This window comes from Alternaria triticimaculans (assembly GCF_023758025.1).
Source record: "Alternaria triticimaculans strain BMP 0046 chromosome Unknown scaffold_2, whole genome shotgun sequence".
Taxonomy (NCBI): Eukaryota; Fungi; Ascomycota; class Dothideomycetes; order Pleosporales; family Pleosporaceae; genus Alternaria; species Alternaria triticimaculans.
This window is the reverse complement of record NW_026055959.1, coordinates 1305931-1332078: the sequence shown is the minus strand read 5'-3', so window position 1 is coordinate 1332078 and position 26148 is coordinate 1305931. Positions and strand designations below refer to the sequence as shown.

At 52.8% G+C, this 26148-nt stretch overlaps 10 protein-coding genes across 10 annotated transcripts; 4 read left to right on the top strand and 6 right to left on the bottom strand.

The window, feature by feature from the left end:
- Positions 1 to 838: 838 nt before the first annotated feature.
- Positions 839 to 1305, top strand: J4E78_002122 (uncharacterized protein; the record flags this gene model as incomplete). The annotated part of the gene is made up of 2 exons (XM_049362772.1): positions 839 to 848; positions 953 to 1305. 2 exons carry the CDS (start codon positions 839 to 841, stop codon positions 1303 to 1305), a joined length of 363 nt encoding a protein of 120 aa, XP_049225364.1.
- A 3173-nt stretch (positions 1306 to 4478) lies between these two features.
- J4E78_002121 (uncharacterized protein) lies at positions 4479 to 5856 on the top strand (the record flags this gene model as incomplete). Its single annotated transcript, XM_049362771.1, has 2 exons — positions 4479 to 4514; positions 4648 to 5856. 2 exons carry the CDS (start codon positions 4479 to 4481, stop codon positions 5854 to 5856), a joined length of 1245 nt encoding a protein of 414 aa, XP_049225363.1.
- A 2172-nt stretch (positions 5857 to 8028) lies between these two features.
- J4E78_002120 (uncharacterized protein) lies at positions 8029 to 9369 on the bottom strand (the record flags this gene model as incomplete). The annotated part of the gene is made up of 1 exon (XM_049362770.1): positions 8029 to 9369. One exon carries the CDS (start codon positions 9367 to 9369, stop codon positions 8029 to 8031), a length of 1341 nt encoding a protein of 446 aa, XP_049225362.1.
- Positions 9370 to 12054: 2685 nt separating this feature from the next.
- On the bottom strand, positions 12055 to 13101 carry RPL7_1 (60S ribosomal protein L7; the record flags this gene model as incomplete). Its single annotated transcript, XM_049362769.1, has 3 exons — positions 12055 to 12734; positions 12922 to 13034; positions 13097 to 13101. 3 exons carry the CDS (start codon positions 13099 to 13101, stop codon positions 12055 to 12057), a joined length of 798 nt encoding a protein of 265 aa, XP_049225361.1.
- A 2323-nt stretch (positions 13102 to 15424) lies between these two features.
- On the bottom strand, positions 15425 to 16347 carry J4E78_002118 (uncharacterized protein; the record flags this gene model as incomplete). The annotated part of the gene is made up of 2 exons (XM_049362768.1): positions 15425 to 16216; positions 16264 to 16347. 2 exons carry the CDS (start codon positions 16345 to 16347, stop codon positions 15425 to 15427), a joined length of 876 nt encoding a protein of 291 aa, XP_049225360.1.
- A 1217-nt stretch (positions 16348 to 17564) lies between these two features.
- Positions 17565 to 18738, top strand: AMT16_1 (Phospho-2-dehydro-3-deoxyheptonate aldolase amt16; the record flags this gene model as incomplete). Its single annotated transcript, XM_049362767.1, has 2 exons — positions 17565 to 18405; positions 18458 to 18738. 2 exons carry the CDS (start codon positions 17565 to 17567, stop codon positions 18736 to 18738), a joined length of 1122 nt encoding a protein of 373 aa, XP_049225359.1.
- Positions 18739 to 18979: 241 nt separating this feature from the next.
- J4E78_002116 (uncharacterized protein) lies at positions 18980 to 20037 on the bottom strand (the record flags this gene model as incomplete). Its single annotated transcript, XM_049362766.1, has 2 exons — positions 18980 to 19833; positions 19884 to 20037. 2 exons carry the CDS (start codon positions 20035 to 20037, stop codon positions 18980 to 18982), a joined length of 1008 nt encoding a protein of 335 aa, XP_049225358.1.
- Positions 20038 to 20546: 509 nt separating this feature from the next.
- Positions 20547 to 21206, bottom strand: J4E78_002115 (uncharacterized protein; the record flags this gene model as incomplete). Its single annotated transcript, XM_049362765.1, has 5 exons — positions 20547 to 20843; positions 20908 to 20923; positions 20974 to 21022; positions 21087 to 21113; positions 21176 to 21206. The coding sequence occupies 5 exons, from the start codon at positions 21204 to 21206 to the stop codon at positions 20547 to 20549; spliced, it is 420 nt and encodes a 139-aa protein (XP_049225357.1).
- Positions 21207 to 21988: 782 nt separating this feature from the next.
- J4E78_002114 (uncharacterized protein) lies at positions 21989 to 22522 on the bottom strand (the record flags this gene model as incomplete). Its single annotated transcript, XM_049362764.1, has 1 exon — positions 21989 to 22522. One exon carries the CDS (start codon positions 22520 to 22522, stop codon positions 21989 to 21991), a length of 534 nt encoding a protein of 177 aa, XP_049225356.1.
- A 1067-nt stretch (positions 22523 to 23589) lies between these two features.
- Positions 23590 to 25942, top strand: J4E78_002113 (uncharacterized protein; the record flags this gene model as incomplete). The annotated part of the gene is made up of 3 exons (XM_049362763.1): positions 23590 to 23758; positions 23813 to 24133; positions 24189 to 25942. 3 exons carry the CDS (start codon positions 23590 to 23592, stop codon positions 25940 to 25942), a joined length of 2244 nt encoding a protein of 747 aa, XP_049225355.1.
- Positions 25943 to 26148: the final 206 nt, after the last annotated feature.

Genomic DNA, 26148 nt, shown 5'->3' with positions numbered 1-26148 from the left:
TATTACTTTAGAATTACTTTAAATTTTAGTTATTACTTCTTTTAAAATTATAAACTACTTTCTTATTTTATTCTATTACTTACTTTATACCTCTTTCTTAACTACTAGCCTAGAAGAGAGGTAAACTAAGCTAGTATACCTGTCTAAAGTGTTGTTAGATTAGCTAGAGCTTTAGTCTATCTAGTTACATTAAGTGTATAGGAGCGATTAGCGCCCACTAAATAAATGCAGTATAATTCTGTTATAGACGATAGCTTCACTTTCGAAGTATCCAATTCGGTCAGAAGGCACCTTGACAGATCCCAACGAATGAGTGGGGGTACCTAGGTAGTCACAACACGGCAGTTCCGGTTCAGTATGCAGTTCGGCGGTAAGCTTGAGATACGTCATTATTCTGCTCACTCTCCCATACGTCCTATCGGTAGCCTCACTATGCACTATGCAAGTGACAAACCTTACAATCAATGTTCAATCATGTTCAATCGAGACACGGCTCGGCCGACTACTATCAAACTACCCATCAAGTAGGGATAGTCATCGCATGGTAAACCAGCGTAGTGAGTACAGGTTCATGGCACTTCTTTAAGCTTTCAAGATATGCGTTGCTGCTCGGTCAGCTCTTTCGTAAGTTCGACGGGCCGCGTCACGATGCAGAAGAGCAGCTCTATCACCAGGTAAGTGTTCGATCATCGATGTCTTTACCAGTGGAGAGTGATGTACAAATAGCTGAGCAGAAACCCCACAGAATAATCATCTTTCGCCCTACAAACGCCTTGTATTGTCCAAGACGGATCCTCATAAACGATTATCATATTCTCGTTTACGCACATTTTCCAAGATGCACAAGAGTTTGATTTTTCTCGTCGCGTTGGCTGGCTTGTCAGCAGCGACCGCTTCGCGTATGTCCTTCCCTGACCCACGGATAAGAAAGTAAACTTACTAAGTGTCGAAGCTCATGCAGAAGAATTGAGGGACGTTAAGAAGCGCGACACCTACGTGGATCTGTTCAAGGATGACGGGCCAGCTCCCGCGCCGGAAGAGGGTGGTGGCGCCTACAAACGCTCTGAAAGGGCCAATTCGGGGAAGCGTGACACCTATATCGATCTGTTCAAAGACGATGGGCCAGCTCCCGCGCCAGACGCTGGGTCGGAGAAGCGGGACACCTACATCGATCTGTTCAAAGACGATGGGCCAGCTCCTGCGCCAGACGCTGGATCGGAGAAACGTGACACCTACATCGATCTGTTCAAGGATGACGGACCAGCTCCCGCGCCGGACGCTGGATCGGAGAAGCGTGAGACCTAAGTTTATCTGTTCAAGGATCATGGACCAGCTCCAGCGCTGGAAGAGGTTAGAGAGCAGGGAACGATCGGGCCGCTCTAGTGGACGAAGGAAGAGTCGAGGACAAGGCGACTTGGTTCGAAATAAAAGAATGAGAATGAATCTAAATGTTCTTCTTTTCACACTGAACATTTTACCGTGCCTGTACTCGCTACGACCATGCAACACTACCGACTTCTGGCGTGTGCTTTTCTTGTGATTGCAACATATAGTGTGTCTATCACGTATCCAAGAACGCGTACTCCGTTGCACCCTCTCAAGCGTTCAATCAACGATGCCGAGGACTACTTTCAGTCTTTGGCGGTTCAAGAAACGCACACATACGCACAGGCGGTAGAATCATATCGGCACCGACGCGCACGATGTCCACCTCCAGGCTTCCGGGCCTTTCATGAGCGCCTCCAACAGTTGAAAGGGATATCAATTGAGCCATTCTGGGATCAAATCTATGACGACTTGGAGCCATTCTGGGGCATCACAGCACAGGCCACGCAAACTGCTGCGGCCTCGCTGGTCTCTCTCGCCGGGCTTCAAAAGAAAATCGAACGGCTCCAGGGTTTCTCATTCCGACGTGGAGAAGTCCGGGCCAACTGCCCGAGAGAAGACATGACCTGTGACGATCAACTGGGATTGCTCAGACGAATCGCTCCGTTGCTACCAGACATTGACGTGGCTGTGAGTGTGCATGCCTCGCCTCGTGTGCTCGTTCCTTGGGACGTCATGGAGAGAGCCCGACAGCAGGCACGCCAGCATAGTCGATTAGTGTCTCGCTCAGCAGGCGCACAAAGTCATATTCATGGAGGGGTCAGCAAAGCACTTTATGCTAGAACGGAAGACGTCGTGAAAGGGTGGAATCGAGGTAAGCTGCGGTACCGTCATATGCGAAGCTTCGCCAGCTAAAGTTTGGACTACATGTAGAAATCCCTCCATACTCTTTGCGCAGCATTGTCTGCCCTCCGAGAAATGCGTCAACCGATTGCGTACCGCTTTCGGATTCTGCTGTTCAGGATGTGTGCAATCGACCAGAGTTGGCTGCTGTTCACAGCACGATGCTGGCGCCTCACCTTGTGTCGACATCATCGACCCTTCTTCCTATTTTCTCGGCAACGCACATACGACACGTGAGCGCCGAGATCACGGTCCCTGACCTCCATACCTGGGTGGATATACCAAGCTTTACCCTCCCCGAACATCTGGTTAACTCGTCTATTGGTGTGGCGTGGTCAGAGAAGCGCAACAAGGTAAGTTGTGGTTGTATCAGATGCATATGAGACATATGCTGACTTCGTATGTTCGTATCTGCAGGCTATCTGGCGTGGCTCCAATACCGGTGGCAGACATAATTCCTTGACCTGGATGAAGTCTCATCGCCATCGATTTGTTGCGTCAATGAACTCCACTTTTCTCGAGGCTATTAGCAGTGGTCAGATCGACTGGGCCAATGCTTCTCTAAATCAAGTAGCACCCGAACCACCGCACTTTGAATGGATGCACGAGCATCTGGACGGTGCTTTTACACAACTGCGCTGCGCTGGGCGAGGCTGGGACGTGGGGGATGCCTGCAGCTACCTTGATCACCATTTCCGAACTGCAGCGCATACATCTATGGCTGATATGGCCACGTACAAGTACCTACCAGACATTGATGGCAACGCGTACAGTGGTAGGCACTCTTGTTCTCACAAATGATGATATGTGGCATAACATCAGTTGTAGCTCGTTTCCGCGCATTGCTCATGACGGGCTCCCTAGTGTTGAAGGCCACTATCTTCGAAGAATGGCACCGCTCGCGGCTCATACCGTACAAACATTTCGTCCCCTTTGACCTCGGCAGTCTTCCCGACCTTTGGCACAAACTCTGCTTCTTTATCGGCGGATGTTGTCGAGGGAAGAGTTGTGAGAATCATGACAGGCATGCCGCAGCAATTGGCGAGGGCGCGGCGATCTGGAGCCGCCGAGTTCTCCGTAAGGCAGATATGGAGCTATACTGGCTACGACTATTGTTAGAGTATGCAAGAGTAGTGGATGAAAGAAGACACGTGCTATGCGAGCGGGACGATTACGAGTAGTCGTTCGGGAGAATATTCGGGAAGGAAGTGGTGTAGTTCGTCACATACGATCAACCGCCAAACTCCTAAATTAGGAGAAGAATACTCTGCATTAAGAGATATTGAGATCAGTACGGGCTGGAGTATAGAAGCCATGCCCAAGGCAGCCGCATTGCCGCGTAGCACATGATCTGAAGCTGTGTATGTTATGTTAGCAATGATTATAATGTACTTAATCTGGGCCTCGAAACAGATTGAGCCATTCAATAAGACATGAAAACATCTGAGGATTTCTGCGCGCGTGAAGCTTCGATGTTTGTGTCCGTGCGCGTGAGCGTGAGCGGCCGATCAGAACGCTGCCAAGCAACGGGCCCCGTCTCCTGGGCCCGGGCCGGCAACCTCCAAACTCCCAACAGCAGGGTGACGCGGGAAGCTTTCTGCAGCCACTTCGGGTTTTCTTGCGACCGTCTAAGCAAAATTCGGGCCTATGTAGGAACCTCTCGCATTACCCCTCTTCCTAGAACTATACGAGCCGTCCACATAAGCGCTACGGGCCGTTCTCTTGATCGCTGACTTGGAAGACAGAGCTGAGCGCGATCTCGAGCAGGTGTCAAACGCATTTCGATATCGATCGGATCCGCAGTATGAACAAAGATAGTTCTGTAGATGAGGCGAGCGTGGCCCACAATACCTGCCCGGGTGCTGAGCGACGTTCAGTTGCCTAGGGACATCGTCGATCATTACACAACGCAACAGGGTGTGCACATCGGAGAAATAGACATGTATTGTCGTCGTGGGGGTCTTTCAGGCGAATTTAGACCTGGGGCTGGTCCACGAAAGCAAAACAGCAGTCTTGTCTTGTCGATTCGTTAGGTACCTCATCTATTCGGGCTGCACTCGGCACATAGATGCTGCTGACGTACATAGAGTGATTATAATAATCTTACAGCTGATTGCAACATCCAGTAGACTTTGTAATTGTTCCATCTATCTTGCCTAACATGAAAGGACTGTGGGTTTTAGCCGCTCTCTCGATTCCCACTGAAGCTCAGAAAGACCACGTTCGTATCGGGTATGCCGACAAATCTCATGGCGAGGACTGGTATGACTGCGGTCCTTATGGAGGTAAGTCTTTACATGGGTAGAGTACAAACTGGATATATTAACGTCCGATTAAGGCTGGGGTTGTACTCCACCCGTGAGAGGCAGCGAACCGCCGCCGAAGAAACACTATTACGACAACAGCACTTTCAAACAGTTGATAGACCACAACAACCCTAGCCTGGGGACTTTTGACCAGTTCTACTACTACGACACAACGTACTGGAGGGGTCCCGGTTCGCCGGTGATACTGTTTTCGCCCGGAGAAGTCAACGCTACTATGTACCACAGCTTCTTAACCCCCAGCCATGCAACAGGAGCCCTGGCTGAGCAGATTGGCGCAGCTACAATTGTTCTCGAACATCGTTACTGGGGCGATAGCACACCATTCCGTAACTTCACCACTGAAAACCTGAAGTACCTTACTGTCGAGAACAGCATGAAGGATATAACATATTTCGCACGTCAAGTCCAATTACCTTTCGCTACCGACGAGAGAATTGGCAGCAGTGCTAAAGATGTTCCATGGGTAGCTATAGGCGGTAGCTACTTTGCTGCCCTGCTAGTGTGGATTGCAAGCCTCGACCCGGGCACCATATGGGCATACTACGCTTCGAGCGCATCAGTTCAATCTGTTTCTGACTATTGGGCCTACTTCCTTCCTATACAAGAAGCTATGCCGAAGAATTGTAGTAGAGACATCTCTCTTGTTATCAACCATATGGATGATATCCTCAGCGCTGGCTCTCGGGATGAGCAACACGAACTCAAGGCCAAATTTGGCATGCAAGACGTCGCTCATAACGACGACTTCATGAATGCTCTGGCGCGTGGTCCCTATCTCTGGCTAGGGAATCAGTTCACATACAACACGGGCTTCTTCACGTTCTGCGACTATATTGAAAACGCAGTCAATGCCACCCTCAACGACCTTCCGTCTGAAGCTGGTGTTGGTGTCGATAAAGCGCTCGAAGGATACGCGGAATGGTGGAAAGAGGTCGAACTCCCTGGTTACTGCGCCGGGGATCTTTATCCTGAATTCAACACTACAGGTAATACTGACTGCTTCAATACCTACAATGCAAGCTCCCCACTATTCACCGACACGACGCCGAGGAACGCCATGAACCGGCAATGGTTCTGGATGAACTGCAACGAACCCTTCGGAAACTGGAAAGTCGGCGCTCCCTCAGGACGGCCATCGCTCATTTCTCGCCTCATAACAACAGACTACTGGATTCGTCAGTGCGGACTATATTTCCCCCCTGGACCGAATGGAGAAACATATGGTCTCGCAGCAGGGAGAACCGAAGAGCACTTCAATACGTACTTTGGGGCTGGAATATCACCAACACAAGCCGGCTGATCTTCGTCAACGGCGAATTCGACCCGTGGAGAGAGATCAGTGTTTCGGCAAAAGGGAGACCCGGAGGTCCGTTGCAGAGTACCGAGCAGGTATCAGTGGAAATTGTGCCTGACGGTGTTCACACTAGTGACTTGAATACGAAGAACGGAAAGGTCAACGCGGGAGTGAAAGAGGTGCAAGATCGAGTGTTGAAGCAGTTAGTCGGGTGGGTTGAAGAATGGCCTGGGGAGGCCACATGATCAGCTATGCACATTGGCTGGCACGCAAGTACCTAGATACTTGCTACTACCGAGAGCCCTCCAGGCTACCTTTCAACACTTATACGACGTGATTTCCGATAACAACATTCCTGTCAATCATGAAGGAAAGCGTGAAGTCGATCTCGCCGCATTCCATTGTGGTTCTATTATTATATAAACTCATGATACAGACGCGCTCTGGAAGTTCACGCACGTCTACTTAAGCACTCTGCCGATCTTTCAGCACACATGCTTTTGTCGTAATAAGACAAATGCGTGTTTCAGTTACTCTCCAGATGTACTAGAGACCTGAGCATACTCTAGAAGACGATTTATAGCCAAAATGCATCTTGATCTATAGTCCTTGTTTGAGCCAGCCAAGATCGGAACAAACAAACTTAGAAGGACGGCTAAGATGATCTAGAGTTAGGCTACAGCGATCCTGCTGCATCTTGCTACTACATGGTTTGCTCTTATTCGCCGAATAACGTGTTGGAAGACGAGCATCGATCGAGTGAAGCTTAGCTTTGGGTCACTCATACATACCGGGCATACAGACAAACCTTGATTACTTTTCAGTCGCAAGTCAACTCGGCCGCGGCCATGTATTTCGACCTCATTCGTGAGGCTTGCACATACACACGGCTGGAGCAGATCTAAAACGCTCGCGTGTAATGCGCTCTTGCGGAAGCACACGGGATCCAGTGCTCCAACGTCGTCTGTCAGAACGGGTTCTACGGGATGGCGGGAACGCTTGATAGTGGTGCCGGGTGGCGTTGAGACCGAATTACCCAGGCTATGTTACGCCCAGATCGGAATGACCAAAACATCATCCTTGCTTGATTTACACAAGCCGGTCGGGGTTGTTTCCGTGATGACAGTCACTGCGGGATTAGCACCGTGGCTTCTTGCTCAAACGAAGGATGTGTGACTGACTCACATTTCAAGACCTGTCACATAATCGAACATACAATGAGAGCCACGGATGCCAGAAGAAGTAGAGTTGAATTTGGCGTTTCCTGTGCGACTGTGCCGCTTTTCTAGGATGTTTTTTTTTTCGCATTCTGATGTTACCCCCTTGTCAGGGTATCTCGTTGTATGACAGTTATACACTAAGCAAATCTTTCCTCCCGTTTCCCAAAGCAATGCCCAAACAGAACCGTGTAAAGCAAGAGGTATTTTTTCCACCACTCCGAAAGAAATAAAGCGAATCCCATCGCTGATCTTGTGCCATTAATTACAACCCGACTACAGCGGAAGGCGGGGATCGAGGAAAGAAGTCGTGAACGTAACAAGCGACCCTCCGGTGGTGGCGTGATGCTGGTCGCTACCGAAGGCTTGGTCGCATGGAGAGGCTTGGTGTGCCGAGTGCAAAAGCCGACTCCAGAGAAGAGAAATCCATAAACCGAGATAGGCAGCCCCGTAAACATTCTTGAGGCAGCGCTAGAGAAATGAACAATCGTAAGGTGCGAGATGACACCCAGGTAAAAGCAGGAACGCCGTAACCCACAATTTCGCTGACATGCTCCTATTAGACCATGGACAAACCAAAGTCTAAAACGTAATACCGGTGATACAAGGAAAGAGTGAAGGAAAACGAAGGAAAAAGAACCAGTGAAATCTATCATGCAAGATGATCGCAAGCCTTGTGCGTTTTCGTGAGATCCGGAGGCGCACCAATATGCTTGCAGATAGCAGAAGGAATAAGGCAATGGCACCTTGAGAGTGTCTGATAGTCTAGACTCGAGGGAATCGAAGTAGCCAGATGTGTCCAGTGATCGGAACTGGGTCGGCTTGGTAGGCCATGGTACTTCGCGAAACAGAAGGTAACTTTTTGAACATAGGAAGTGCTGGAATAGGCAGCCGAATATGTGTCCGTGAAGGTGTGGCAAGGCGATGTCGCTTTGATATGCGGCCGGTAGGTGGCGGGCAATTAGACGGCAACAGCCTGTGGGCCATAACCAGGAGCCATGTAGTAAGGCGGGTGCCTCTGCACGCAGTAGGCACATCCGCAGCTGAGACCATGCTGGTTCCATGCAGACGGTGTGTACTGAGTGGAGTAGGCGGGTGGGCCATAATTGGACGGCTGCTGAAGCGCTTGCGCAGGGGCGGGCTGAGACAAGGGTGGGAAACCGAACATGGTGCGACGCGAGTATCCCTCAGCTGGAGCCCAAGTACCCGTTGTGCCGTAGTACTCTGGGGTGGTAGGGCCCGTGGTCGGTGCTGACGCAGGAGAGTGCTCGCTAGCGGACCGCCATGGGTCGTACTGCGAGTAGGTCGGAGGGTTGTATGCAGAGTGTGCCGACTTGGGCGCATAGTCGTACGGTGGAGTGTAGGCCTGGTGCATCGGCAGAGGAGGAAGCGGCTTGTTGGGGTTGAGTGAGCGTCGGTGTACCGATGTGTCGATAGGGCTGAGCTTGTTGCTGCGACCAGAGCGGGCAGCAGCACTGTTCTGGTAGTCCTTCCAGTGCTCTGACCATGATGTCCAACCATGCTGCTCAGATGGATCGCGATGAAGCTTGAACTTGATTGCTACGAGCCACTCTAGCTCCAGCTCATTCAGCTCATGAACCTGAATACCGCTAACCTCGGACCACGAACGGTTGATGAAGGTGTTGTCGTCCAAGAACTTGCTACCAAGCACAAGCGCGATGGTGAGGAGACGGAACAGGTGAGTGTCGGTCTTGGGCTCGTGAGCTAGCATAGGCATCCTGCTGGACAGGTAGTACATGCTGAGCAGGATGGTAGCCGAGGGCAGCCGTGTGGCGCAAAGCACCTGGTGTACCCATTTGCGGAACGACGAGGGCATCATGCGGCCGGGCGTGATGAGTCGTAGGGCTGTCTCGCACACGAAGTCGGTCATGACGTCCATATCATAGTCCAGCTTTGCAGACACGCCGCCGACAGGCTTCTCTTCCTTGGCGGGCTGACTCATTCGCTGGTTGTACTCGTGCACGCGCTGCTGCTGCATAGCCGCCTCTGCCAACGCGTGGCCGGACTGTGCGCGCATGGGTGGCAGGGTGGTTGCGCCCATGGGATCGTAGAAGGAGCTCGCAGGTGGAAGACTGGGAGGCGCACTGCTGAGGTAGGTGCCGGCCTGCGGGTACATGGGTGGCATGGCGATGGCCAGTTGGCCGTAGCGGTCTGCGAAGTCGTAACCATCATCTTGCTGCCGGATCGCGGGGCCAGCGTACGCGGGCTGCTGCGGTGGGTATGAGGCGCCACAGGCAGAGTGGTAGCTGGGGACGAACTCCTGGGGAGATAGCCGTGGCATGTTATGCCGGGGGTAGAAGGAGGGCATGATGGTGTGGGACTGCCGCAGAGAGAAGACTGGCGAGGCTCCTGGCGTCGTGTTAGTGAGTGCTGGCGTGACGGGCGTGGCCAGCGGCTTGGGGCTTGTGACGTACAGTCTTCTCGTTCGCGCCGCCTCTAGAGTTGCCTACGGACCCTCTAGAAAGATGTGCTCATTCAAGGAAATGCGACGTCCGGGAGGTGTTTGTGGGCGGTGGAAATGGGTCGCGCTGGTGGTTGCGCGGAGGCGGTGGGTGGCCGGAGAAGTGCCTGGAAGGGAGGCAAAGGGCGCGGCGAGAGGTGAAGGGCAGCTCGAGGGTGATGGAGCGCAGGCAGACCGGGGCTAAGTCAATAGATCCGGCGATGCGAGGTCGTGGTGGGAGATGTCGCGGAGAGTCGAGGTCCCTGGGGATGGGCGGCAAAAGAAAACAGGTTGAAACCAAGGACTATTACACAGTACAAGCCCAAACCAAAGCCGAAGAAAGCACTCGCAGCGTGTGGACAGCGGCGGAGGGGACGAGGCGTTGGGTGTCGGAGCCAGACGGACACGTCTACCCGTGAGTGCAAGTGTGCTCGTTTGCAAGCCCGCGAGACAGAGCAAGCGTCGGGAGGTGCTGGTGAGCGGGCTGGGGATGCCGGACAGCCGAGATTGGGGGCGCACGTCCGTTGGGGCTTGGGGACTGTGTCGCGACGAGCAACGCCTGCGACGACGACAGGGCGAGGGAGATGGGGAGACGGGGCACGGGGGAGAGTGAGGATGGGGAGGGCAGAGGGCGGTGATGTGGGTGTATTCGACACACACCGTTAGCGAAGGCCTAGCAGCAGCAGCGAAGGGGCTCTGGGACGTCCGCAAGACCGTCGCCATCCGAAGGCCGCACCTGCAAGAATGGTTCATTACTTGCCCGCTCCTCCACTCATGTGCTATGAAAACTCTGCCTCTTGCAGTTAGTGGGTCGCAGCGTCGACTCCAGCCCGCGTCTTGCGGTGACTGGCACTCATGACTCTCGCCGCAGGAGCGCTGCAGTCGTGGTGCAGCGCTGCACAACTCCACCGCGCCCGGCCAATGAACGCTGCCAGGGACCACCCTCTGGCCCTCTGCACCCGCGACAGAAGCCAGCCACGTATCGCCCTCTTCTTTTGGCGCGCCTGCAGTAGCGGCCTCACTGGTCCGCTGCGCCGTGGTGAGCACCTGTCATCTGAGCTGCTTGGGTTGTGAACAGTGCTCGAGTGCCTGAATTGTGAAGACAGGAGTCAATTTGCACTGGGCGACGCGCAGCCCCGTGCCAGTCTGCGTTTTGTTTTGATGGCTGCTCTCGTGTCGTGGCCGTGGCAATACGCCGGGCCCAAGAATAGCACTGCCATCGCGCACTTCACCACCGACTCGGACCCGTTCGCAGTGCAAAATTGTGCCGCGGCCGTTGAGCGCTCCTGCGACGCCTGGCCTTGTCCGTCGGGCGGGGCCACGTCCTACCATGGGCAAGACGGAGGGTGTCGCGATCAGCGCGACTTATGCAAATCGATCCCGAATCTGATGCCCATGGTAGCGTGGCAGTGACAACGTCGGCGGCGAAACCGGACTGCCTGGTGCCTGTAGGCGAGCGTCATCAACGTCCTCGTCGCCAAATTGCTGCTCGTGCAATCGTCACTGGCAACCCAAGCGCTCGGCGCCCCCCTCTGGGCTCGGTGCAATATCGTAAGCAGGTGCCCACTGTATGCACTGGGATGCATGTGAGGATGTTCGAGCCTTCGAGGCCGGCACCTGCTCCACTCACACCGTCCAACATATTTCTTGCCCACGTCCTTGGCCGCGGATTGGCCCCTCGAGCTCATCAATACCCATAGTGACGCTTGCAGCCCTTACCGTGATTTTCCATCAGGCACCAGAAACATCGTGTTGGTCATGCAGCTGACTTCACCATCCCGCGTAGGAGGCAATATTTGTCTCGTGTGGAGTCGAACGCTACGTCGTCCACAACGATATTCACGGCACTTGAGTTTACGTCAGGGATGCGGTGAGGGCGAACACTATGGGCTGGAGAATGAATAAATAAGTGCCGGCAAGGAGATGCACGCGGTACTGGATTGGCAAGCGATGTTGCTAAGATAACTTCAAATCAAAGTGGCTTAGCGCAGGAGTAGCACGTGACCGAGTGTGAGGATAGCCAGGCATCGTGAGATGGCTGAGGCGGTAGTGAGATACTTCCTCTCTACCCATTTCAAACGTCTGAGCCTGTGGTACCTTCCAGACCGGCCATGAAAAGCAATTACTGCGAATATCCTGCGCATTTCAAAGGTACCCAAGGCTCCTGCTTGGAAGATTGATCGCACGCGCGTTTTCGGCTCACACAGTGCCCAACGCGTTCGTGGTGCGCTGGCAATACATGCCGCTAATCCGCATCGCATGACACTGGCAAATACACGACGACAGCAATGTCCTTGCCGAAGGAGCACGAGATTCTGGTGGCCAAGTTGTATGAGGCGAACACAGCGCAACAGTTCAAATTCATTCAGATTGCATGCGTTTTGCACGTAGACTCGTCAAGTGACCGTGATACTTAAAGGTCAGAGGTCCCAAACGCCGATGTAAATGCTCACTCCCGTGGTATATCCCAAAGCTTTTCACGCCCAAACCAGAGACGAAACCCAAAAAATATTGACCTCGCGTGGTCTAATTCATCTGCCTGATCAATTCGTTGATCTTGTCTTCCCGGTTGCCCAAGTCACCACCTTCGATGAAGTGCTTGAACTTCCTCTTGCGGAAGCCACCAGTAGGGCTGTTAAGCTTGAACGGCCAGAGGAAGTTCGAAGCAGCCTTAAAGTTCGGCCCAACGGTGCAGATCTCATGGATGAGGTCTTCCATACAGATCATGCCGTATTTGCCAAGGTTCTCTTCGATGATCTCGTTGTCCGTCAGAGGAAGGCGTTGCTTGTCGACCTTGCCATAGCCACGCTCTGTATCCCAGTTAATATCTGGCAGTAAACTTGCATCTGTACCGAACTTACTGTAGATGAGCTCACGAACCGACTTCTGGTTCGGGTAGCCATAAGCAACGAAGGGCTCAACAATCTTCAGCATCTCCATAGTCGCCTTGGTAAGCTTGACGAAGACGCCATTGTTGATCTGAAGTAACCGCAGAAGCTGCAGTGTCTTGCGCTTCTTGGGATCAATCTTGTTGATACCCTTTATCCGGACGACGAAGGCGAGTTTGGGCTCGGCGGGGACGTATAGGCTATCGCTCTTCTTGGCCTCGCGCGACAAGCGCACGCGCTCCCGCTCGGCATCGCGGTACTCCTTCACATACTTCTCGGCTCTCGTGAAGATGACCTCGCGCTTCTTCTTGCTCTTGTCTGTGTCATGTCAGCGCTGTCTGCAACAGTGTGTCATGCCATGAGCTCCAGTGAGGACGATTGCATCATTCCCGAAAGATGGTTAACAATTCGACAACATTGACCGTAGTCTAGCCGATAGTGTGGTAGTTATAATCATCGTAATCGCCCTCATGGATCGTCGATAGCATGCTGGGGTTGGTCGTACCTCGCTTCTCGCGTGTTGCGATCGCGCGCTCCTCACGAGCCTTCTCCTGAGACTTCCTCTTCTTGAGGAGGTTCTCAGGCACGAGAGTGATCTCACTCTGTGTGGGAACAGTTCTATTGGGTAAGGATTAGCTTTGGAAACTGCGCGTGGTGTAGGGACAACGTACGACTTCGACGACATGTTGAAGTGGTGTTCGAGGAATTCTTCGGAAGCTCAATTTTTGCCAGACTCTTAGCGTTAGCGCTAGCCGCTATCCCGCAAGCGCGGGCGCCAAAATGCTGCGCCCCACAAAAACAGATGCAGCCGCGACCGAGGTCAAGGGAACATGAGCGCTCCAACGGCTTCGCATTATATCCGCTGTACACCTTGTTTACGTCGCTGAGCATATACGGTAGAGTCTGTACTCCGTCGTATCCCATTCTACATCATACCTCTAAATAGGATGCATTTGGCAACCTTTTCTCGAGTTGCGTCCACCCGTGGACGTACGAGCTTCTGATGTCCACGGGTCTTTATGCCTTTATTTGCAACAGAGTCCCCTGTTACTGGTGCTGCTTTTCCTCCCTGTCATCGCTTTTATGGTCATCTCACATACTTTTTGACGGCCAACAAGAGCAATCTCGATGACAGCCACGCTTTGAGAATGCCTTTCCGCCATTGGTCTTCAAACCGATCTCAACTGAAGCCCGGCAAAGGAGCGCCTTGCTCACCACGGGCAGCAGCAAACTTCCTTCGGTTTTTCTCCGAAGAAGATTACGATCTTGCCGCCATCTCATGTCGGTTTACATGAGCGTTTGGAGCGATTTCGGCACCCGAGGTATACTCAGTCACCACTGACAAATTCCTCCCAGGCCGCTGCTCCTCTAGTACGACATTGTGCATAGAAAGGGCTCCTCACATCAAGGTCATCTATTCAACCTTTGTTGCGCGAAAATTCACAATGTCACACAGCCGAGCGTGTCCCTACTCATAAACGCTTGATGTCAGCCTGGTTTACTACTACTCTACCAGGCCACAAACTTCCACATCAACTTCGCCCTCGCGCGGAACGACATCTATATTGTAACCACTGTAGTCATGACTGAACCTATTCCGATTCGACAAGACCCCTATGCCTTAGCTTACCGGTATCGTGAGTATATGAAAGAGAAGCCCCGGGGTCCCGCGGAGCGCAGTAACCCATACTACGAGAGGCTGCTCGCGAATTTACCTGATCCTGACATCAGTTCTATGGATAACCGCTCACGCGCCATTCGGTACGCAAAGAAACATTATGAATGCTATTATGAGATCAGGGATATATGGCGCATCATACGATGGCTGCCACCAGCCGACGAGGAAGATTCTAGCTAGGCGGTAGTAGGTGAGTTCATGGGAACTGGCAACAATCACTATGATGGTTTCTCTTGTTTTGTATTGCTCTATCCCAGGAGTTGATGTCAAAGTTTGATTTTGATGGTTATGCTACTACCACCTTACTAAGTTTGCTCGTTGTTATTGGATTTATGATACATCCTAAAATGCCCGCCGTTCCTATAAGATTCTCAATCAAGTATACCGGCATATGATGCATCTTAAACGATAAGCGTCTGCTTGTAGAAGGACCGCGCCAACATACTAAGCTACTTTGATCATGTCCCGTAATGTAGAGACAAGTGCACAAAACTCTTCTTCATGAATCGACATCATTGATCCTCTCCGTTCGACGTACACCACTGGTGGGTTTCCCAATACAAAATCCCCAACTGACACCATCGTCTACGGAAATTGCACTCTTTTGCCAACTCCCGAATGGCCGCCTTACATGCCTCACATAAAGCATCCCCGTCGCACCTTCCTGATTAGTCCCTTCGCTGTCGTTCGATATCTACACCACGGCACAAGACACCCGCGAACCTGGTCTAGACCTACTCTGAACCCTCAGATCGTTCGTTTCACAAATGACGAGATTCGCTTTGCGCCACAGGAAGCGCTGTGCCGTTTCGTTTCACTACACCCCAGGTCCCACTTGTTTCACACAGTACCATGTTCTGCTGGCCTTAACCGTAACGCTATACCGTATTGCATCTTGGAAAAACCTGCTGATGTATACTGTTGCAGGTCTTCTTTTCGTGGTGCCGGAGAAGAAGGCCCGATAAGTGTTTCTGACATGCTATAGTTGGGCACAGTTAAGAAACAGAGCGGTGCACAATGATACGTTCAGTCAAGTGGCAAGTACGATGACGAGTGTCTTTTGTGGAATTGCTATCGTCGAATAGTAGAATACTTGTACATTTAGAGGGATATCGTTAACGCATGATAAGACTCCTGGAACGCCATGCTGATGAAACGCCGATTACGAGGCATGAAAACGCCACGCCGTAAGTGTGGATAATGATGATGACGAAGTTTGAAGAGCCCGTGTAGGTGAGTATCGTGGTGCGAATGTCATGGGCAAATACCAAGGTTCGCCACGCTGTCGTACCCCAATGACCCGAGTCCGCTGTCTCTAGGCCCACCTTCTCTATGGTAGGAAATGTGAATAGTGGCCTGGAACCCGCTGTCTGCACTTCTCGCAGTCTTCCCGGTAACCCATACTGAAACGTCCCATACCGGTCAAAGCACCGCTTCGTTTCCTTCCGCGAGGCGTCGAAGGTGGGGCCAAGGTGGAGGATGACTCGGTATCCATCTGATCGGCCGTACTGGTGTGCGAAAAACTAAGTCGCGATAGTTGTGACTGGGTGAAAGCGGTTGGCGTATCTGGAATGTCATCGTCCTCGGATATGGGTGAAGGCATGCGTCTAGTCCGATCTTCGTCTACATCCTGCCTCTGTCCCTTCCAGGCTGGTGGAGGTGCCTGCATGGACGGTACATTCGAGTTGTTCATAGCTATGCCACCGGCTGATCCGCTCATCGGATAACCCAATCCGCTCATCCCCCCTCTCTTAAAAGTCGGGTGTATGGGTGTGGGTATCCGACTATTGTTGTTGACGGCGTCTGAGTTGAATAGCGATGGTTGGAGCATGGGCGGTCGCATGAAGTTGCTGCCAAACGAGTTGAAGGCGGGCGACTCTGGCGGCTGGCTCCGAACATCCATGTCATCGTCGTCCATATCCATATCCATGTCCATGCCACTTGATTCTCTTGATATACAGACAGGTCCACCATATATCGAATCCGGCGAATTCGCTCCTCCATATTCTGAATGTGCCGGTGTCATAGACCGGATGTCCGTAAAGAGTCTTGGTGGGGTCGACAGCGATTGATGTTGGAACTGGTCAAGTTTGGTCGGCTCGTTGCTGCCCGGTCGGGATTTCTGTACCGCCATTAGCCAAAGCCCGGCACACGATATTGCCGACATACCTTGAGGTACCTTTCCTCGTCGAAATCCGAGTCTGAATCGTCGTCGCGCCCTCGCTTCCTGGCCATGAAGTGAAATGCAGACATGGTGATGTAGACTAAACGAGTGGTCCTTCCTTACGTCGGCGCAACGCGATCAACGCGTCGGTGGAATGGTAACGAGATGATTGTGGTGGTGCAGTGAGGGTCGAGAGGGGTGCGGCTGAGGAAGCGGGACTGCGATCGAGAGACCTGGTCGGTATGTTTGACGCAAGCCGGGCGGGGGGTTGATATGACTATCAGGGGCGCTGTTTCAGGTCGCATGAAAAGAACCAAGGCTTGGATGGTGGAGTCGCGCGCCTCAAGCGACTGTGGGGGGAACTTGCGACTTGGTTGCCGGGAGTTGGAGGCCCGTCCAGATCCAGCCCGAGGTGTCGCTTGCCGGCGGTGCGTGCGAGAGATAGTCGCGATGATGTCGACGATGGTGTGGCTTAGCGTGGCGGAGTGGTGATTGGCAACTGAAGCCAAACCTTGAACTCGCCGAAACCGAGGCAGGTACGGCATCACGTGGGCTGTGTATCTGCATGTCCAAGGGGAAGGGGAGGAGCATACGTTCACTTGTCATGGCGGGATGTGGCAGGAGGCGTGTGTGTGTAGCCACCTGGACATGTCGCAAGCTGAATGCAGGCCTCTAGGGGTCGGAGAGATGCTGTTGGAAGGGATACGGGCTGAGTGAGCCGTTGCTGCAGCTTTGGTCAGACAGTGCCGCCAACGCTTCCATCCAGCCTGCCAGCTGCCACCTCATACCAGAATTCAAAACCAGGCCGATCTGCGGACTACACCAAGAGGAAAAGGTCATGTTCACGCCGTCGTCGAGCTCCAGCAGCAACATACACGTACATTGACCAACAGGAAGAGGGCGATTCCCAATTCCAGGGTAACGAGCTTGGCGCACATGCAGCTGCAAAGCTCCGTCGACGGTGTATCGATAGCCTGCGGGACCAGAACCAACCATCAGCCCCACCCCGACCTAAAGTTTCCCAAATAATTTGGTGGCATATGACTGTATTTGCAACGCCCTCATTATACCCTTTGCCTGTTATTCTCGCCGACCTCGGACCTGCGCCTGCATACACCATCTGCGCGCTTGATTTTCTGACTTGAGACATTCAACGCCCCTCCTTGCACTCTATTGCACGCCCTGTACAACCTCGCTGCTGTACATCCGCATACGTCTGTGCCACAGTCCAAGTAAGACTGACCGCAAATCGACAGTCGCTCAGACAGCCTACTAATATACATAAAGATAGCCTACCCACTGTACAATGGCTCCCGCTGCAACAGAAACACCCGACATGTCCATCAACCCGAGCGACGATGTGCGCGTACTTGGCTACGACCCGCTGATCCCACCCCAACTTCTCGCGTCCGAGATCCCCATCCCCGCACATGCCGAGAAGACCGTCATCCAAGGTCGCAAGGAAGCCGCCAGCATCATTACCCAGAAAGATGACCGTCTCCTGGTCATGGTCGGGCCCTGCTCGCTCCACGACCCAGAGCTGGCACTGGAGTACTGCCAGCGCCTCAAGACCCTCGCCGACAAGCTTCAAGACAACCTCTGCATCATCATGCGCGCCTACCTCGAAAAACCACGCACAACCGTCGGCTGGAAGGGCCTGATCAACGACCCAGACATTGACGAGAGCTACAAAATCAACAAGGGCCTGAGAGTGTCGCGCAAGTTGTTTGTGGACCTCACATCCGCGGGCATGCCTATTGCCTCCGAGATGCTCGACACTATCTCTCCACAGTTCCTCGCCGACCTTATCTCTCTTGGTGCTATTGGTGCGCGAACAACCGAGTCACAATTGCACCGTGAGCTAGCCTCTGGTCTCTCTTTCCCTATTGGATTCAAGAACGGTACCGATGGAGGCTTGACCGTGGCGGTCGATGCGATTGGTGCTGCTGCTGCTAAGCACCACTTCATGGGCGTAACGAAGCAGGGTCTGGCTGCCATCACCAGGACGGCAGGTAACGAGCACTGCTTTGTCATTCTCCGTGGTGGATCCAAGGGTACCAACTACGACAAGGACAGCATCAAGGCTGCCAGGGAGGCTTTGAAGAAGAAGAACCTGCCTGAGGTCATGATGGTCGACTGCTCACACGGTACGTTCCCGTATACACAAATGCTCTACCAACACACACTAATGTCTGACAGGCAACTCCAACAAGAACCACCGCAACCAGCCCCTCGTAGCCAAGGACATTGCCGACCAGATCCGCAACGGTGAGACCGGCATTGTTGGTGTCATGATCGAATCCAACATCAACGAGGGCAACCAGAAGGTCCCACCTGAGGGACCTAGCGGTCTGAAAAAGGGTGTCTCCATCACAGATGCTTGCATCGACTGGGACAGCACCGTCGACACTCTCGAGAACCTTGCATCTGCTGTCGCCGAGAGGCGGGCAAACCAGAGCAAGTCCAACGGTGCACACTAAACGCTTCTGCCGAGTGCAGTGTTCGGATTAGACCATGTATATAGTATGGGGTATTTGGCGTTGGCAAAAGTCTAGAGAGTTTGGGATATGGAGACAATAAGGACTGGCTTATGATTGATGAACGCGATACATGATGGAACCAATCAAAATTCTTGGCTTCAACTCCAAATCACAAAACATCCAACGCCTGAATGCCCACGGGTATCTTCGTTCTGACGTTCCTGGCTCTTATCACGTGCTCTCACTCATCTTCTTCCTCGTCTTCCACTTCCTGCTGCTGCGTGCTGCGCCGATTACCGCCAGTGCTCGTCCTTGGTCCCGTCCAAGCCGCCCTTTCTCCTACAAACACGTCTCCTGTACATTCCGTCTGACACTTGGGACACTTCCTACGATCCCCGCTTCTGCCCCGATAGTAGCTATTAGCACACGCATCGTGCCATCGAACCCCACACTCTTTGTTGTTGCACCTAATGCCAAACGTAACGATCTCCTTACACCCCTCACAATCCCGGATCCTGATGATCTCCCGCCCATCCTCGTTTTCTTCTGCAGACTCGTTGTACGTTTCCTTGAGGTAAGCGCGGAGTTCCATGAGCGCGCGTGGAGCCAGGGAATAGTAACCCGCTTTGGACTTTTGGAAGAAGGCTTGCGAGACGAGTGTTTCCAGGACCTGATCTGCCTCGGCTATCGTTATCCCCGTATCAGCGCTGGCCTGGGTGTCGTCTGCATCGCCGTTGACCTGGCTCTGTCTGCTGTTTGCCTGACTCTGTCTGTTCCGGCGTAAGGTGCGAGCAAGCTGTGAGGCTTCTGTATGTTTCACCGCCATGACTTCGCGGATGTTGGTGTTATTTGTCTCAAACATTTGGTCGAGGACGCGTCTGATGTATGCGATTTCGTTTGCGGAGAAGGTGGTAGCGAATTGGGTGACGGTGTCGCTTGCGTTGTTAACGAGGGCGTAGATGCTTTCCTTGGTTTGCTGGTCGCGTGTTGATCGGATCTCGTAGTCGAAGGCTTCGATTTTGGCGTTTATGGTTTGTATGGTGGACGTGATGTTTGGCTGGGTTACGTCGCCGGCTGTCCATGGGCGTTCGGGGTCTGTCGGTGTTGTCAGCTTGTGTAATGGCAATGGCGTAAAGAAAACGGACTGTGTGCAGTCATCACATGGGCGAGGATAGACTTCGTTTCGTCTACTGTGAGGACGCTGTGCGTATGGAACGCTTGTAAGAATGCGCGATGGATCCCGTTGTAACCTTCTTCTTCGGCCGGGGCGCGCACGAAGGGCGATTCTTCGCGAGACATGTTGCGTGAGAAGGATGTTGGATAACTTTGAGTGAGATGTAAAGACGCGTAAGTTGACTGCGCGACAGCAGTTTGGTAAGTGCGGCAACGGATCACTTACGCGATCGCGGGGAACCTGAAAACGCGTCAACGCGAAACCACGTGAAGGTATCCCATGCCGCCTACCCGACCTGCGACCCGGAGCATTTCTCACGCCACCATTATACAACAGCATTTAGATGGGACAAGCTGCGCTTGCAATGTATGCAGTCACTATAGATCCACTGTCTTCACATACGGATATGTTCTGGAATCATGCCTCGGGCACCTAGTGATTCGTAGAAGATACAAAGACAAGCGCTCCGTGAGCCATCTGGTCACTGTGTTTGCCATCCTTCCATTCATGCTCATTCAAACTCGTGTATCTAGCAACTCCCGGCCGCCACCTGTGCAACTGCGTATAATACAATATCCTAACATTCCCAACCATAGCTCGTCAAAGTCGTAGCTCTGATGCTGTCCTTCCTATCTCATACAGGCAGATCAGCATTTCGCCTCGCACCGCTTATCGTTTCCAGTGCCTTGGCTATATATGGCCCAATCACCGGTACATTGCTGACGAAGCCCGCAATGGTCATGAGAAAGTCCCCAAACAGCACAAGTATACCGTACAGTTCGATTATGAAACCGATGAAAGCCCAGCGCATCAGGATAAGTGAGATACCAGCGACGAATGCCACTGTGCCTTTCCATTTCTGCTTGCGCGCGAAGAAGGCGACGGTCTTCGTTGTTCCGATGATGAGTGTGAGACCAATCAGAAAGAGTATCTATTGGGGGTATTAGGGAGGGTTCGATAGCGGAGGACTTGGTTCGAGGAGGTCGAAGACGTACGTTTCCCATTGCCAGCCTGTTCGCATGTCAGTAAAGGCTGTACGTATATGCAGAGTTGAAACGTACATTGCACGATCAAAAAACATCATGACACCTCCCATCAGAAAGAGTCCGCCTGTTCATGCTGTCAATCTTCTGCTGAGTAGTGGGCGCATTCGTGGTGGTGGGCGCGTACCTACCCCCTGAACAGAAGGCGACCCCAATCTCTGTCATTGCTGTTAGCTCATGTCCTATGCGGTGACTGAGGCTGCATGTTTGCGTAACTTACTCTGGGTGTCTGAAAGCCACATAGTCGGCATCTTGGTATTTTGTTGTTTGTACAGTGCGCGGCGTGCGAAATTCCGTAGCGATGTGGAAGAAGACGGCGTAGGAGAGGAGAAGTAGTAGAGTGGCGCCTAGTCTCGATGTATATCTGGCATGAAGGTGCTACCTTTCGTCTTGCTGTCTCGTGTCCCCTTGCGAGTGAAGACGCGGCGCGCTCAATCGACGGTCGGCCCGAAGCTCACCCCTGCTAGCGCTGCAGTTCCCGCGGGTAATCGCATAAAACTCTGGTGGCATGCTCCTCAACCTCTACACCTCTCGAGTCCATCTAACGCAAGAGCAGCTAGACAAGGCTCTGATATTCAGCAGGGAAGAGCAATCGATTTATTGTTCGCTTGTAGTTACAAGACACTCGAATTATCATTACAACATAGATCCCGCCCTGACAACAGCATGCTTCAAGCTGCTGTAACTAGGAATCCTCCCTCGAGGCCCTGGTATCCTGTCTTATGGGCGCAGAAGAATACTGGATCACGGTTAAGCCGGAGCACCTCCTTGAGCCACAAGCCGAGAGGCATGTGGTGGGTGGAGAGTAGTTTGACTTTGATGATCATACATAAACCTTGAATAAGACCCTATCTGAGCAGTGTTCCTCGCCCGGCTCAGAGGCATGTTGTTAGCTTACTTGGTCTCGCGCATATCCACGAATGGACGAGTAGTCGTGTATTCTTGATGAGTTGAGCGATGCGCCACCCGTGCAAGACGCATGCCGATGAGTCGACTTTGGAGCAGCAATAGCTACGCCAGCACCGAGACATGCTCACTTCAAGACTGTGTGTGCACCTCTGGCGGCGAGATAACCCTCGGAGACATTCTGCGGCATGGTCCGAATGCCTCCAAAGACCTCCTTGTTGTGATAGCGTAGACGCGTCTTGGGGTCGGTGTATGGCGCAGGAAGGCCGGTGATGTCGCAGTACTTCTTTTGACTGCTCGGGTGGAAGCTCGGGGCTGACTCGATGTTGGTGTATGTAGGCGCCGGCCCGGCAGCAGCCCTGCCGTTCTTCTCCAGCACCAGCGTGCTCAGGCTCTGTGCTGCTTGGGCGATGTTGGGTTGGCGGCCTGCGTTGCCTTCAGTGGCCACAGCAGGTGTTGAGTTGCCACTGTTGTTCTGCGTGGCCATTACTGAGGCTTCTTTGCGCGATGCCTCACCGAGAATCTGCTTGAGGTTCTTGTTGCGGCGTTGTGGAGGCTTCCAGTTGGGGTTGCGGAAAGGCTTGGGTACCGCGTAGACGTCAAGCTTGTCCAGGAGCGCTTGATGCGTCTTGTCGTCAGAGGCCGCTGTTAGGGGTGCCATATTGTGAGTTGTCAAGAAGCCAGCAAGTCGCAGTCGGTGGTCTCGTCGCGCTGTTCGCTTGCCGATGTCCAGGGATGTGTCTAGGTGTCGTGATGCTCGGGTGTACGTTGTGGCAAGAACGTTGGGGACGTAGAAGAGTCTCGGTGTTTGTATCGCGATGGAGCTTGCGGAGGTGGAGCTCTTCCAAGGTTCCGTCTCGGGACCTGCATGTGCATCCTCTGCACTAACTGCTTTCATCCTCCCCACCAAACAGCTCCAACGCGTACTATCAACTGCAACACTATCGAGTCGCCAAAATGGTAGGACGGCATAGGAAATCTTTTGTAAGCTGCGCGTAGATCTGACTGCGTTTCTAGGAAAGCCCTCACGAGCACCAACAGAGCCAGTTGCTCTCTCGCATCATTGTGAACGTCGTGAGTCAATCTAACATCTCGATGCACAACGGACACAATGCTGACTACCGGAAAGGAGAAGCTGAACGAGGCCGTCATGATGTTGAACAAGAATCTGCAAGAGATCAACATCCAAAACATGGATACCGAGCTTGTGGCTCAGATGTTCAAGAACTACCAATCTAACGTTCTTTTCCACCTGGAAGGTATCTACATAGTCATGCTGGGATGCTTTTGTAATAGCGCTAACGAGCCATAGCAACAAATGGTCTGAAGGATCCTGCTTAAGCATGCAAGATGAGATATACTTGGTGTGAAGGGGACAATACCCAAGGCAAGGCCAAGTCTGGTGAGAAATTCGATTACAGGACGTGGGGACAGCAAACAGGCCAGTAGATAGCAGTAATGAGATATGATCATGTTAGCACTATGTGCAAGACTGCAATCCAGACCGTCGGCATGTGAAGTAGCGTAGTAAGCGTACCTAACATACGGAGACGGGCTCGGACCACCGAGCATTGCAAGAGCCTCACCACACCGCAGTCGCCATGCCGCGCATCCTCAGCACCCATCGCGCTAGCCAGGCACACACGCCACATCTCCGACCCGCGACATGAGATAACGCCCTGATCTTGGACCTGTCGCATCCCCATCTCCATCTCCCACTGCACCACCATGGCTCCCTCGGCCATCGACGAGGCGCCGCAACTCGCAGGGCGCAATCCACCCAAACCTCCACCCAAGCTCTGGAGCGTGTCGGACCCGCCTTTTGAGGGCTTCCGGCCCATCGACAAGGAAGGCTGGTCGCGTAGCAACAGCGAAACCGCCATAGTCATCGACAATGGTATGTACAGGCTGCGCATGCGCCGAAGCTGCCATGGCGACTAACACACCACAGGCTCGTCAGCAGTCCGCGCCGGATGGTCCTTCGATTCCAAACCCCGATTGTCCGTACTACCCAACATGGCTAGGTATCGCGACCGCAAGCTCAACCGCACCTTTACCTTTGTTGGGTCAGATGTCTACGCCGACGGCACCGCGCGAGGACAATCCAAGCCCGTCTATGAGCCTGGCAGCAACATCGTGAACAACTGGGATGTCATGGAGGGCGTGCTCGACTACTGCTTCGTCAAGATGGGTGTAGACGGCCGGTCTGGGCGCATCGACAGGCCCATCGTTATGACCGAGCCTGTTGCCAATTTGGGCTACTCACGAAAGAGTACGTGCGCTTATACTGGATAACATCGTGTCGATAGCTAACATGCATCCTACAGCCATGTCCGAAATCCTTTTCGAGTGCTACGGCGCACCATCCGTCGCATACGGTATCGATTCGCTCTTCTCCTACTCCTACAACGGCGGTCGCAACGGTCTGGTCATGGACTCCTCCTACACTTCCACACATGTTATCCCCGTGGTAAACTCCAAGCCGCTCCTATCCCAAACTACTCGCCTGAACTGGGGACGTTTCCAGTCCGCGCAATACCTGCTGAAGCTATTGAGGCTGAAATACCCTACATTCCCCGGAAAGATCAGTGACAATCAGGCCGAAGATCTCGTCCGTGAGCACTGCTACGTATCACAAGACTATGAGAACGACCTTAGCCACTATCTGGACTGGACGGGCCTCGAAGACCGAGATCATACTATCCAGTTCCCCTACACAGAGCAGATTGTAGTACAAAAGACAGAAGAAGAGCTGGCTGCCGCGGCAGAAAAGCGGAAAGAGAGTGGTAGAAGATTGCAGGCTCAGGCTGCAAAGATGCGGCTTGAAAAGCTGAAGAAGAAGGAAGAAGAGTTGGAGTGGTGCATACAACTGCAGGCGCAACTGGAGGAGATCACGACCAAGAAGGAAAAGGCACGCGTATTAGAGTCGAACGACTTTGACGACGAGAATCAGCTCAACAAGCGGGTCAAGGAACTGGAAGCTGCTATTAAGAAGGCTCGTAACAAGGACCTCGGCGACGTTGAAGAAGAACAAGTCGAAGTACCTACGTTCCCCCTGCTAGAAGTTCCGGATGATCAGCTCGACGAGGAGGGCATTAAGCAAAAACGACAGCAGCGATTGATGAAGTCTAACTACGATGCACGCCAACGTGCGAAGATTGAAAAGGAGAAGGAGAAGGCGCGTCAGGCAGAAGAGCAGCGACTCGACGATCAACGGCGAGAGACAGACCCTCAAGGCTGGATAGAAGAGCGCCGGATAGCCCGTCAAGCCATTATTCAGAAGATGAAGGACCGCGAGCGTCTCAAGGCTGAACTTGGAAACCGAAAGTCGCTCGCCAACCAAATGCGCATGAAGTCGATTGCCAATCTCGCGTCAGACGCACCCACTAAGAAACGGAGAAGAGGCGGCGGCGATGATGACACATTCGGTGCCGACGATGCAGACTGGGGCGTCTACCGCACCATCGCCACAGGCGAAGGCTCCGACGATGAAGAAGAGGAAGACCTCTCCAAGAACCTCAAGGAGATCGAATCCCAACTTCTCCAACACGACCCAAATTTCACCGAAGAATCGACTCGCGAAGCACAAACTGACTGGACAAAATCCATCCTCCACTCTTTCCTCCACGGTCCTTACCCTTACGATGCCGAAAGCCAAAAGGAAACGAACCAGATCCATCTCAACGTCGAACGCATTCGCGTACCAGAAGTAGTCTTCCAGCCCACCATCGCGGGTCTTGACCAAGCCGGCATCGTGGAGATCGCATCCAACATCCTCACAGAACGCCTGGCAGATTCGCCTCATCGCGACAATGTTCTGAAAGACATCTTCCTTACCGGCGGCAACACCATGTTCCAAGGCTTCGAAGAACGCCTGCGCTCTGAACTGCGCGCTGTATTACCCGCTGAGCAAGCAATCAATGTGAGGAAAGCAGGGGATTGCGTTCTGGATGCTTGGCGTGGAGCAGCGCAATGGGCGGGCAGGAAGGAATCGAAGCAACACTTTATTACTAGGCAGGAGTTCTTGGAAAAGGGTGCTGAGTACATCAAGGAGCATGATCAGGGGAATGCTGCGTATTAGGTTGCCTGTCTTGCGTGCGGGCATTGCGATGTGTGCAATTTGCTGAGTTTGTTTGTTCTCTTTCTGTCCTGGTAGTGGGAATCGTGTAGTATAACTAGCCCCAGGACGTTGTTGTTATATGGGTCAGATAATATCATCATGAAGAGAAACCTCTGGCATATGTATAAGTTTGATTGCTGAAGAACCATCTCCTTTCAAGGCATTCA